The 12,516-nt window shown below is 40.3% G+C and overlaps 1 protein-coding gene across 3 annotated transcripts in view; it reads left to right on the top strand.

Moving 5' to 3' along the window:
• The first annotated feature begins 3,373 nt into the window (after positions 1-3,373).
• Positions 3,374-12,516, top strand: part of map2k1 (mitogen-activated protein kinase kinase 1) — an 11,067-nt gene continuing 1,924 nt past the window's right edge. Inside the window, exons 1-11 of one of the 3 annotated variants that reach the window (XR_003049983.1) lie at positions 3,374-3,666; positions 8,050-8,981; positions 9,091-9,237; positions 9,310-9,387; positions 9,518-9,569; positions 10,988-11,112; positions 11,225-11,432; positions 11,658-11,722; positions 11,834-11,892; positions 12,015-12,060; positions 12,133-12,346. Coding sequence is in view for 2 of the 3 variants with exons in the window: in XM_025056563.1 (XP_024912331.1) it covers positions 8,529-8,981; positions 9,091-9,237; positions 9,310-9,387; positions 9,518-9,569; positions 10,988-11,112; positions 11,225-11,432; positions 11,658-11,722; positions 11,834-11,892; positions 12,015-12,060; positions 12,133-12,246 (1,347 nt within the window). In the remaining variant the exon portion in view is untranslated. Of the gene's footprint in view, positions 3,667-8,049; positions 8,982-9,090; positions 9,238-9,309; positions 9,388-9,517; positions 9,570-10,987; positions 11,113-11,224; positions 11,433-11,657; positions 11,723-11,833; positions 11,893-12,014; positions 12,061-12,132; positions 12,367-12,516 lie in introns of those variants that run through there. The other 2 variants (XM_025056563.1, XM_008312089.3) reach the window with 2 other exon arrangements.

Below are 12,516 nucleotides of genomic sequence, written 5' to 3' on the forward strand. Positions count from 1 at the left end.
ATATATATAAATATATATATATATATATATATATATATATATAGCATATCCGTATAAACTGTGTACTTAATTGGTTTACGTCTGGAAAAGAATTCATGACACCAATTAATACCACCAATGGTCGAACTGTCTGCTGGGTTAAATGCACCCCAACCTTTTCATTGATCCACAAAGGCCCTGTGCTCATTTGATTTGTAACAGCCAACTGATCTCTGCAGTAAGAAAATTAAGGTTTCAGTCTCACGTATGGAAACATATTTTCATTGGAAAAACCACAGAATTTGTTAAGACATTAAACTAGTCCCACTGTTTCCAGTGGTCTTTGTGGGCTTACTTAGTGCGCAGTAGAGTTTATATTGTCATGTAAACTGCAGCAACAGAGCACAGAGCTTAAATTACATTTTTGTTTTGAAAAAAAAAAAATTGTTGAGTCACTCACCTATGCTCTGTGAGGATGATACCCATTAGCCGCTGGCCAAACATTCCACAACTTCTTCATTTGATTCTCATTAGTGGCGTTTTATGTAGCTAAACAAATAAATGCAGAGTAAACAAAGCTGATGTCTGTGCTGTCTTCAACATCCAGCTGCCAGCAAGAAAAACCTCAATCATTAGGCTGTGGTGGCAAAGGTAGTCAGGAAGTAGCTGGGTGTGACCTGGAAGACCAAGATATGGGGCGGGTCACATCAGAGACACAGCAGGTGTAGTAGTTATGTGGGTTGGACAGACTTACATAAAAGGTTCTCAGAGGTTTAGATTCAGTCTCAGGCCCGGTTAACCTAAAACCAAAATAAAAACATCCAATCAAGTGCCATCAGATTTATTTCTTTTATTTTTTTTACTGCTGAAGGAACATTTTCCACAATGGAAACCCAGCAGGCTGGAGGGTTACCCTACTGTGTGTTTTTATAAATAAAGATTAAAAGTAGTCTCAGAATCTTCTGGCTAACCTTTAGTTGAGAGTAGTTGTGTGTTTGGCTGACGTGCAGGCTACACACGACTCTCAACATGACTCTCAAACTGAAACGAGCTGAGGGCAACTGCTGTCACTGTCATTTCATTGGACGGCCACATCAGTCACATCGCAGTCTGGAAAAAGCAGTTTTTGTTCAACAAAAATACTCTTTAACATTCAATGTAAACAGCTGGTAAAAAATATTGTCTATCATTTAATGTTGAAAAGTCACGGGATAGATGTTGGCCCCCGGGCCGGGTGTTTGTAGCCACTGCATTAGAATCACTCTCATTGTTGAATTGTAATACAAATTCACAAATTCCCTGTGTGTGTTTTTGAAATGGTCAAGTCATATATATGTTTCTCAGGTTTGTTTATATGGACGTGACTCACTTATGATGCAGAGCTGTAATGTTTGGATGGCTGCGGTTGCTTTTTATCTGTAGAGCCCTTTTCAAATGAGAACACCGTCATATGGATGTGACCTAACTCTTGGTTGATTGAACCTCCCCACTGTCAATAGGTGGATTATGGAGCTTAAACCAGGGATGATTAACAATCATTTGAGATGAGGAAGGAGCTCTGATTGGTTTCCCTGTTGCTGCCTCAGATCACCAAAGTTTAAAGTGGAGTAAGTGACATTCATTCACAGTATTAGCACTCCATCGCTTTTGTAATGCTTACAGGTCTGGGTCTGATTTAAAGGACAAGTTTGGAAATTGTGCTCTGCACTGGAATCGACTGAAGTTGGAAGGGATATCATTATTGATCATTCCAGGCTTGAAATCTCAATGGAGCTGAGTCAGCCTCTCACCTGTTTCCTCAGCGCTACTGATGACTCTAATCTGGCCAAGTGGGTCATTGAGCAAAGAAACACAAAGACTTCGCCAACATAAAGTGTGTTAGCTTCACATTTTTTTGTTTTTATAGGTTTCATGGGTTCAAAGGTCGGTCACTCCAGGGCCCTAACAGTATGTACAAAGATTTAAAAATGAGAAATGATTTAACTTATGGTTAAAGCATGGGTTAGAACACCATAAAAATATTGAATCTAAATAAGTAAAAAACAAACAAACGAAACTTTTACTAACTGTTATCTCTTATAACACTCAGCTTACAAGAGCAAGCATTGATCGTGGTTGCCTGTTCTATATGTGTCCAGGGTGTTGGCTCCACATCCTGGTGAGAGTAGTGGCTTGGTGGTTAAGAAAGCAGACGTGGGTGCAGGGGGTCTCAGGTTTGAGTCCACCAGCGAAGCCATTTATTACTAATTACAGGTTGGAGAAATCAGTCAAAGAATTGCAAAAGTGCACTTTTTATATTAAAAAAATAAAAGAGGAGTGAGTGAATACAGAACCACCTCCGCTGTGTGACTGTCATATGTTAATGATCAACATTATGCTGCAGTTACACTGACATATGAAAGGCCGACCGGTGATTCACACACATACCTGTATTTTAGCTGAAACCCTTCAAAAGCCCTTTGTTTCTCTTCAACTTTGATCCAAGTCACAATTGTACAATTGTACTATAGCTTAGTTTAGTGCTTTTTATAGGAATAAATGTGACCAGAAATAGCACTACTTGCATGACAACCATGTACATTGACTGGTTTTTATTTTATTCTATAAAAAACAATCTATGGAGACTGTCCATGTTATGTAAATAGCATCACTCCGCAATAAAATGTCATCTCTATTACTATTTTACATTTACATTTTCACACGTGGATGAATCCTAACTCAAAGCTGTTTCAACAAACAAACAATTTAGATATTAAAACGTCCCCAAATAAAATCCCGAATAATTAAGTTAATTTAAAATTTTAGACCGTCTGTATCCACCATGACTAACATGAAACCACCACGAACCATAAAATCTTGTGAAAATGTGGGCGCTGTCCTAGTTTATAAACGAAGTGCAGTAATTTTCATAAATCGAAATCGAAATGTCCATGCACTTATTTCTAACTAAATAGCACACTCTAGAGGCTATTCTTTTAAACATCTGCCCCACTACCGGTTTTTAAAGTTTTGTACTAACATGCACTGTTTTGATTTTTTTAATATAATGTTCCCCAGCAGAACTTAAAATATATAAATATTTGACTTACATTTATAAACCATTAATATACTTATTTGTATTCATCTGGTTTAAAAGGATGAACTGTAATCTTGACTTCATTGCGCAAAAATGACATCATGTTGGATCAGAACACATTAAAAAAAACATTCTACTGTCATAACTGGAGGTCACTTCTCCGTGCTTTATTCAGTGATTTATTCAACCCCAACACAGCTTCGCCCATAGATGTTGCTACTGTATATCCTACACTGTGCCTTTAAACTGAGCAGTTGTTTTGTTTTGATTTGTGATGTAGTACCGCATGTGACCGACAGAGAGAGCAATGAATTCGTGACGTTTCATCTCACAGCTCATTCACATCCACCCATCAATAGGAAGAAAAATAATCGAACTCCTCCTGTCTTTGCGGCTCATGACAGCGGGGCTCAGTGTTTAACACAGTCGGCTCTGGCCTCAGAGTGTCGGTGTTTGATGACCCAGCTGTGCTGTGTCCACGGATCTTCATCCTCACTGCTGTAGTTTGTGTGGTTTTAGCGCAGAAACATGCAGAAAAGAAGGAAGCCAGAGCCCATCCAACTCAACCCGATACCGGACGGAAACGCCATCAACGGTACCGGAGCCACAGAGTGAGTTACGTCGATATTCTTCCACCTCATATTAAGACTATGTTGAAACAACCAAACATGTTGATGCTGCATCAGCCGAAAACAGCAGCCTGTAGCAGCTGAGGAGTGGGGCCAGTGTTAGAACTTCTGATTTTTTTTTTTTTTACAGTGTTAGAACTTCTGATTTTTTCTTTTCTTTTCTGCTCTGGTCTAGAGGATGGATGTGATCTTCCTCGGGTTATTTCTGCAAACCCATTATGACTATAGGTCAATATTTGGACATTGGATATGGTTACTGAGTCTCTCCAAACCAGTGATAAAATACAGCACATAGTTGAGATACATTCATTATTTTGGTTTAACAATAAATGATTTTACTTAGAGCTAAACTACGTTGTAGTGTCTCTAATATTTGAAATACTGTTTGTACACTAAGACATGGCTGTAGTGGTTATATATATACAAAGTATATATATATATATATATGTATATATATACAGTATATATATTTACATATATATAGTAAATAAGATCCACATTTAAACTTGCTGTATCCCCATTAATCGTAAATAAGATCCACTATTTAAACTTGCTGTATCCCCATTAATCTTGCCCAAATTATCACTGCAAGTGCAATGCAACACAAACCCCGTCCTAAACAACAATCACATATTTTGTATCATGTTTGTTTAAACCATCAGTAGTAACTGGACCGCACATATTTCACACATCACTCCTGTAACGGCACGCAGCGTGTGGACAGTGATTAGTCATAGACAGTCCTTTGGAGAGCAGCAGCGTGATGAGGGCCGTTCGTGAGTGCAGTTCAGACCTTCATCGTAGGCCTTGACTGAACACTGCCACAGTCCAATAGAGACGCTAAACGGTTGTGACATGGTGATGATCTAGTTGTTAGGTCACAGAGGAGGTTCAGTAGTCAGTGCAGAAATATTCAAACACAACAAATCTCTTACAGTATGTCTTTGTCCCTGGTGTTGAAATACCTCAAAACTGCTGACATTGTTGATGTGCTTCAATAAACTACCCATGAAGGGAAACCAGACACTGAAATACACAAGAAGAAAATCCATAACACTGGGAGACATATGAACATCTGGTGATGGTGGTTACAGAGTATCCAGTTATTGTACAGATATTATGGCTGCTGGTACCGATACACATCTGTAATTAGGATATGGAACCTAAAAGTGGACCAGCAGTACAGCCCAAATACACAGCAGTCCTAGAAAGAAGAGAATACTCTTATTCCTGAGTCTAATTCCTGTCCTCATCCGTGCTCCTATCTCTCCAAAACTGGAAATATCCAGTTTGATTAGCTTGTAGCTTATTAGCTTCATCTGATTTTTATATATTTTAATTGTTATGATGAAAACTGCAGTAAAAAAAAACTACTAGTAAAAATCACCGTTGAGGAGTAAATGAGGTAACATATTTCTGGGCAGGTTGGTCAAAATAAATAAACTATCATTTATTGCCCCGTATCCAGACAGGCCCTGCTGACACTGACACTGCTTATAGAACATTTCAACAATAGTGTGGCTAGTACGACTAACCAGATATGTATTTGCTACACAGATAATGATGATTGTGAAAATGTAAACTCAGGTGGAGGTTTCTTCATGCTCTGATGTGACAGAATAAACCAACTGTCGTCCATACGTTATACAGTACAGCGCTGTCGTGCGTTGTCTTTATCTAGTAGTTGTTAATAGTGACATAATGTTTGGCAAACACAGTGAACATTCCTCCGCCTGCTGCTGCGGCTGTAACTGGAAAAGTAGCAGCATGTCAGGGATTCAGCAGTCTTTGCTGTGGAGCAATCCCAACACACTGTCTGTGTGTGTGTGTGTGTGTGTGTGTGTGTGTGTGTGTGCTCTCAGTAATACTGCTGTGTTGTGTGCTGTGGTATTCAGACTGACATTCTGCTGACAAAAGACCATGCAGACAATCCTCTTTCCCAAAAGAAGACAGTTTGTGTGGCTCCACTCTGGCAGCTGTAAATCCTGATAAGTCCACTTTAGGGAAGCACACGCACACGGTCATCCACACATAATGGTTGCGCAGATATTTCCTTAACACAATGTAATGTAAACTTCTCGTCACGCCAACAGTTACGGCAAATATATTGATCGGACCACAAACTTGTTTTAGGCCTAACTGTGGCCCACGTCCCGTAAATACGAACGATATTTCTCTATTGTCAGGCCAGCATTTAAAATGAATGACATGCATCGATGTTTTGTCAGATTTAAATTCAGAGAAGCTAAGATGATCTAACGTGGAACAATGTATTTATGTATCCATCCAAATATGGAGTGTGGGCTTCACTGTAGCAAGTGTTGCAGAGAGGAGCACAGTTATGACAAGCTGAGGCATGAACTGGTGTTTTCACACGTACACAGTATCACAGGAGCAGGGATGAGGCTCGATTTTCATTTTGTAATCACAAAAAAAAAAAACAAAAGAACCTGTTAACGTTGTAAACAGAGCAAATACTGTCATTGGGATCAGGTGTTGTTATATGGTACAAATAAGTAACTTCACATTTACACTTTTACCAGCTGATAATCTCTTCATTTTCAGCTTTGCATTCTTTGAATTCTATTATTCCACCATGTTGGATCTGTTTTCCTCTGGTAAAGAATTTCCTCCGGAATCATCTTGATGATTACGAGAAGTGAAAGCAGGAAAAGCAGACGGTTGATGCATGAGATTGATTTGGTTTCGTTCAATAGATTAGTTTTCAAGACTTTCATGCATACCATTCCATACACAGACAACACGACTCCTCCTTCACACACCCTGCCAACAAATAGCTCCTGTATTGTGGAACGTCTGCAGGTCCATTATACTAAGTGAACATCATGACATTCCCATATGTAAAATTATTTAAAGCTGTAGCGCACATATAAAAAACTCAAGTAGTCGAGGTCAAAGGAAGTCTGCTGTGTTTTATCAATGTCCCTACCGTTTTTTTTTTATGTTTTTTCTGGGTTCAGTATATCATCTACATGAAATATTTACCAGAGTGACATAGACCCAGTAGGTGGCAGTAATGCTAACTACTACTACTAAACTAACTAAAATTCAGATTTGCGCTGAAAATAAAACTCTCAAAGTAAAATGCTACGTACTATCCCTGTGCTAACACAACATTAACATGCTAAGTACAGGTGCAGCACTATAATGCTACACATTAGGGCATCGCTATATTGCTATGGCGTAGCTTAGGAAGGTGACAAACAAAGATTTCACATTGTTTCCAGGTTTCTACCTACAAAGAGCAGAACGAAGGAGGAAGCGTTAGAGTCATTTCAGACTGATTCCATACAGACAGGAACAGAGAGGCTCCTCTGTACAGGACGTTTGCAGATGTTGGAGACTGACTCATCACTTTCCCCCCTGAGACATGAGGTCATCGTGGTGTCCATCAGGATAACAAATGAACCAGATCAACTGGGCTTAAGCACAATCCAATCGGAAACAGTCTTCAAAATGCGAACGCTGGCTTCATTATGTAGTCGTGTTTTATCCGGAGTAATCCTTGTTCATTCAACTTGGTTTTAAGAAGCATTTTGCAACTGGAAATTGGTACAAAATTAGCAAACATATCTTGAACATTGTGGAGCTTTAGTCCAGAGGCAATAGCTCTGTCATTGGTGTAGAACCCCAGGGTTCACCTCCTGGACAAGATCGAATCCCAGTTAGGGCGGTTGGTACCTTCCAGTGGACTCACCACCCACAGGAAGGTTCAGGGGGGTTGGTATGGTGCAGTGATTTGGGTGGTGGTCATAGAGACTGAAAATCTTGAACTTCGCCAAATAGAAACATCCATAATCAAACACAACATGAGTCAAATTAAATTATATCAAATGATTTAAATGGGTACACGTTAAACAAAAGAGAGTGACGATATAGAAGTGGCACAACCACAATCTATTGCATTTGGTTCTTGCTGCAAACGGGTGATGCTACGTCAACACATCATCATTGTATTGTTTACATACTTGTAATCCATGAGCTAGGCTAAAGCATTTCCATAGCAACAAGGAAGACATTATCGTAGATCTTTTTGGGTTTTTCCTCTGGATTTCCTCAACACCACGACATGCTTGACGTCCAGACATAGTAAAGGTGTGGTTCCACTAAATATATAGCGTAAAGCTCTATTGTTGTGTTGAGCTGTACACCTCCAACAACAGGGACGTGTCAAACATCATCATCAGCTTGCTCAGGTCACAGTCATCCTCATTTATACCTTAAGCTAACCTTGTTCTTTTTTGTGCTCCACGACACTGTAGATAGATTTTCTTTTCTTCCTCTGCTGTCCTTGGACATTTTGAAATAAAAGAGTGTCATAATCATATTTTCTTTAACCCACAGTGAAGAGAAAGGCAGCAGTGTGTGCAGTAGCTGTAGTCCCTCCTCCGTTCTGTGTGGAGTGTGTTTCAGGCAGCTTCTCCACTCAATATCTCCGTCCTCCTCCACCTCCAGCTCTTGTCGTCAAAACGCCCACGCCGCCCACGGCCTGCTCTAACTCAGAACCTTGTCTCCATGGATATGCAGGCCTGTTGTCAAAAATAAAAACACCTAACACTCTCTTTTCTGATTGTTGAAGCAGCAGAGCACATGACCCTGCTACTGCGGTATGATTTAAAATCCCAACGGAAAAAAAATATGCATGTTGAAAAATGTCTTTTTTTTAAAAAAAAAAAAAAGTAGATTAAGTCATTCAAAAAGCAAGTACTCCGAAATACTGATTCCTGGAAACGACTTCCTTTCTTATCTTTCTTATCAGATGAAAACAATGTTGTTGTTGCACAACACATTTGGTCATACTTTTTTTAAAAAGTTTTTTCAGCATGATGTTGGATAGAAACAAACAACCAATAAGAACACCCATCTCTCTCTCAATCATCTACAATTGGTTTAAACCGACCATGACTCAAGACATGAACAGGCTGATGTCTGACACCATGGATGACCTCATGTTTTACAGGAAGAACACCAATACTTTAGTAACACACACACATCTGTGTAAACTAACCTTCAACAATGCTGACGCACCGATAGTCACACGTTTTTGTCCTGTCGTTATCGGAAGAACAAACTTGGAGGCGCTGCAGAAAAAGCTGGAGGAGCTGGAATTAGATGAGCAGCAGCGAATCCGCCTGGAAGCCTTTTTGACCCAGAAGCAGAAGGTGGGAGAGCTGAAGGACGATGACTTTGAGAAGATCTGTGAGCTGGGCGCAGGCAACGGAGGGGTGGTCTTCAAGGTCTCCCATAGGCCCTCGGGTCTGATTATGGCGAGGAAGGTGAGCTGCACATTTTCAAATTGTATTTTTTCTTGTAGTGTATATGAGTGTGTTGGCTCTGAGGGTAAGTGGAGCCTAAAAATACATGCTGGTATGTGCTGTGTTACAGCTGATTCACCTGGAGATCAAGCCTGCCATCAGGAACCAGATCATCAGAGAGCTGCAGGTGCTTCACGAGTGTAACTCCCCCTACATTGTGGGTTTTTACGGAGCTTTCTACAGTGATGGAGAAATCAGCATCTGCATGGAGCACATGGTACAGCTTCCCGTCCCCCCTTTTTTTGCAGGTGTTGTTTCCGTGGATTCTCATCCTAATTTCTGTCCACAGGATGGTGGCTCCCTGGATCAGTCGCTGAAGAAAGCAGGCAAGATCCCAGAGCAGATCCTTGGCAAAGTCAGCATTGCTGTATGTAGCATTAATTCTACTACTGTCATGGTGTGGTAACAGTTATGCTGCTTGACTACTGTATCTCTATGACTAGATTGATGCATGGTATTTAAAAAAAAAAATCAATCTAAAATATTTGTCTTTTTAGGTCATTAAAGGACTTTCCTACCTGAGGGAGAAACACAAGATCATGCACAGAGGTGGGTCAGTGGTGGGTGTAGACAGTCGTACTGTAACAGTACAACAGTCCATCACAGAGTGCAGTACCGTGTTTTCAACGCTCATTTACCATGTAACATTTAGAGGGGCGCTGTTTAACACACCACTAAACACTCTCTCTTCGAGAGAGGAGGAGACGACGGTGTTATATTCTGGAAAAGGTGAGGCAGCCTGGGTTCATACTCTAATCAGGGGACCACGTATAGAGAGAGACAACCATTGACACTCACATCAATATCTATGGTTAACTCAGAGTGACCAGTTCACCAAGACACTGTTGCCAAGACAACCACAGGCTAACTGCTGTGTGGTCCCTACAACTTCATTAAATACCATCATAAAATAGCCTGTCTATCACCATGTCCAGTTATCGTTACACCAATGGGTCAGAGTGATACTTCAGTACCTCTGGAACTGCAAAACCTATAGATTGAAGGAACTATGATGAAATAAGAAAGTAGTGGCTACTGTATTAAAAGAATATGTTCATATAGTTTAAATTAGGGGTTCCCAACCACTGGACTGGGGGGCCAGTACCAGGCCATGGATGATTTTGATATTTAATTTTGTAATTCTCATTAGTCTGTATATTTTATTTTGGGAATAAAAAGCCCTTGTGTACGCTTCTCCTTTCAGTGCTCGTCTCAGAAAAAAGATTATCGAGAGTCCTAAGATGTTAGGGCATAACAATTATTATGTTTACATTGTATATTTCATAAATAATACACATTCCTGTGTTATGTCATATGCGTGATGGAAAACGGCATGTCTTCAAACGGCATGTCTTCAAACGGCATTAAAAAAAAGGTCCGTGGAACAGCAAAGGTTGGGACCCACTGTTTTAAACGACTCCATATTTCTCTTACAGTGGGTGAGTAAAGGGTTAGAATTGGTCAAACAAATGATCTTTGATGAGTTATTTCGGTGGATTTATTCCACAGTAAGTGCTCGTTTAAAATACAAAAATCCATGCCGTAGAAAAACGAGGGAAGTTTTTCCTAAAAAGGCGTAAACTTTTAAAGACATCCTTTTGATTTATCTTTGGAGGAAGGCAGATACCGCATATTAACGGGGGATAAATATTTCCACAGAACACAAGTGTGGAGTTTGTTTGCCATCACTTACATGGGGAGCACATTAGGGCATGACATTTTAATGGCCAGTAAAAGTATGGGCTGTTTACCTCGATGGGTGTTTGGACAGGCTAGAATAATTGTGAACACTGCTGTACTAAATAAGTTGAGGCGAAGTCTTGAGCATCGCTTATAGCAATCCCCTGCATTCAGACTCATTGACTAGACGTTAGTGGTGTTAAATCAGTAAATCAGACCGCATGCTGCTCCCTGCTGCATACTAACCCACTTCCTCCTCAAAAATACTGTTGTGTTTCCTGTTTCAGACGTCAAGCCGTCCAACATCCTCGTGAATTCCCGAGGTGAGATTAAGCTGTGTGACTTTGGAGTGAGTGGGCAGCTCATCGACTCCATGGCCAACTCCTTTGTGGGCACACGCTCGTACATGTCTGTGAGTTTAAACAGACTTGGACGTTCTTCATCAGATATGAAGTCTTTTTGTTGTGCTTCACGCAAGTTACTAATATGAACTTCCTGTTTGTGATTTCCTGTTTGTCCTACAGCCTGAGCGTTTGCAGGGCACTCATTACTCTGTTCAGTCAGACATCTGGAGCATGGGCCTGTCCCTGGTTGAAATGGCCATTGGTCGCTTCCCAATTCCACCACCTGATGCTAAAGAACTAGAAAAGATTTTCGGCTGTCCAATGGAGGGAGACGCTGCCTCGAGTGATGTCTCCCCCAAACCAAGGCCTCCTGGACGACCAAGCAGCAGTAAGTCTGTCATCACATAGATATATTTCCAGTATGTGGTCCAGTTGGGTTTTTTTCTCAGCAATTGTATTTGCACAGTCTGACAGCCTGCCCTTGACATTTTGTTTTGTAAAAGCTAGGCTGAGAATAAGTAGGATGTAGATGAATGGAAACTGATTTGTTTTATTGATTATTACCCTCAAACACTTGGTAAAATTGACTAATTACTGTTTTTCTTTGTCACAGCATACGGCCCAGACAGCAGACCACCAATGGCTATATTTGAACTGCTTGATTATATTGTAAATGAGGTGGGTGAAGCCCATAAATATTCATCATGTACAGCAGCATCGTGGTTAGATGTTTTCACCTGTAAATCCATGTCAATAAACTTCGGACAACTGTGCGTTTTTTTTTTTCAGCCTCCACCTAAACTACCTGGGATATTTAGCCCCGAGTTCCAAGACTTTGTGAACAAGTGGTAGGTACACCACCATGTTCATGGCAAACACGCTGTCAAAAGCTTAAATATGAGAGACAGTGCCATCTCGTGGTGGCAAGCCGCTACACGCCCTTACGTGCTGTACTTTTCATGAATTTCAGTTTGATTAAAAACCCAGCAGAGAGGGCCGACCTCAAACAGTTAATGGTGAGTTCATGAGCACAGTGACTGAAAATCCTTTTGGTTCAGCCAAGTCTTTACTGTTGTCTGTTCTTCCAGGTTCACAATTTTATCAGGCAGTCAGAGGCAGAGCAGGTGGACTTTGCTGGCTGGTTGTGCAGCACCATCGGTCTTAATAAGCCTGGGACACCCACCCACGGAAATGCAATCTAATCCCTCAAATGCAACACTTCAAGTCCTCTTTAGGGGACCAGTATTGGCTAACTGTCTGTTTATTTAAGATACTCTGCAAGTTAAGTTGTACAATCAAGTTATATATATATATATATATATATATATATATATATATATATATATATATATATATATATATATATATATATATATATATATATATATATATATATATATAACTTGATTGTACAACTTAACTTGCAGAGTATCTTAAATACACAGACAGTTAGCCCCTCCTGGTCCCCCCAA

Source organism: Cynoglossus semilaevis, chromosome 6, assembly GCF_000523025.1.
Source record: "Cynoglossus semilaevis isolate Cse_v1.0 chromosome 6, Cse_v1.0, whole genome shotgun sequence".
NCBI classification, from domain to species: domain Eukaryota; kingdom Metazoa; phylum Chordata; class Actinopteri; order Pleuronectiformes; family Cynoglossidae; genus Cynoglossus; species Cynoglossus semilaevis.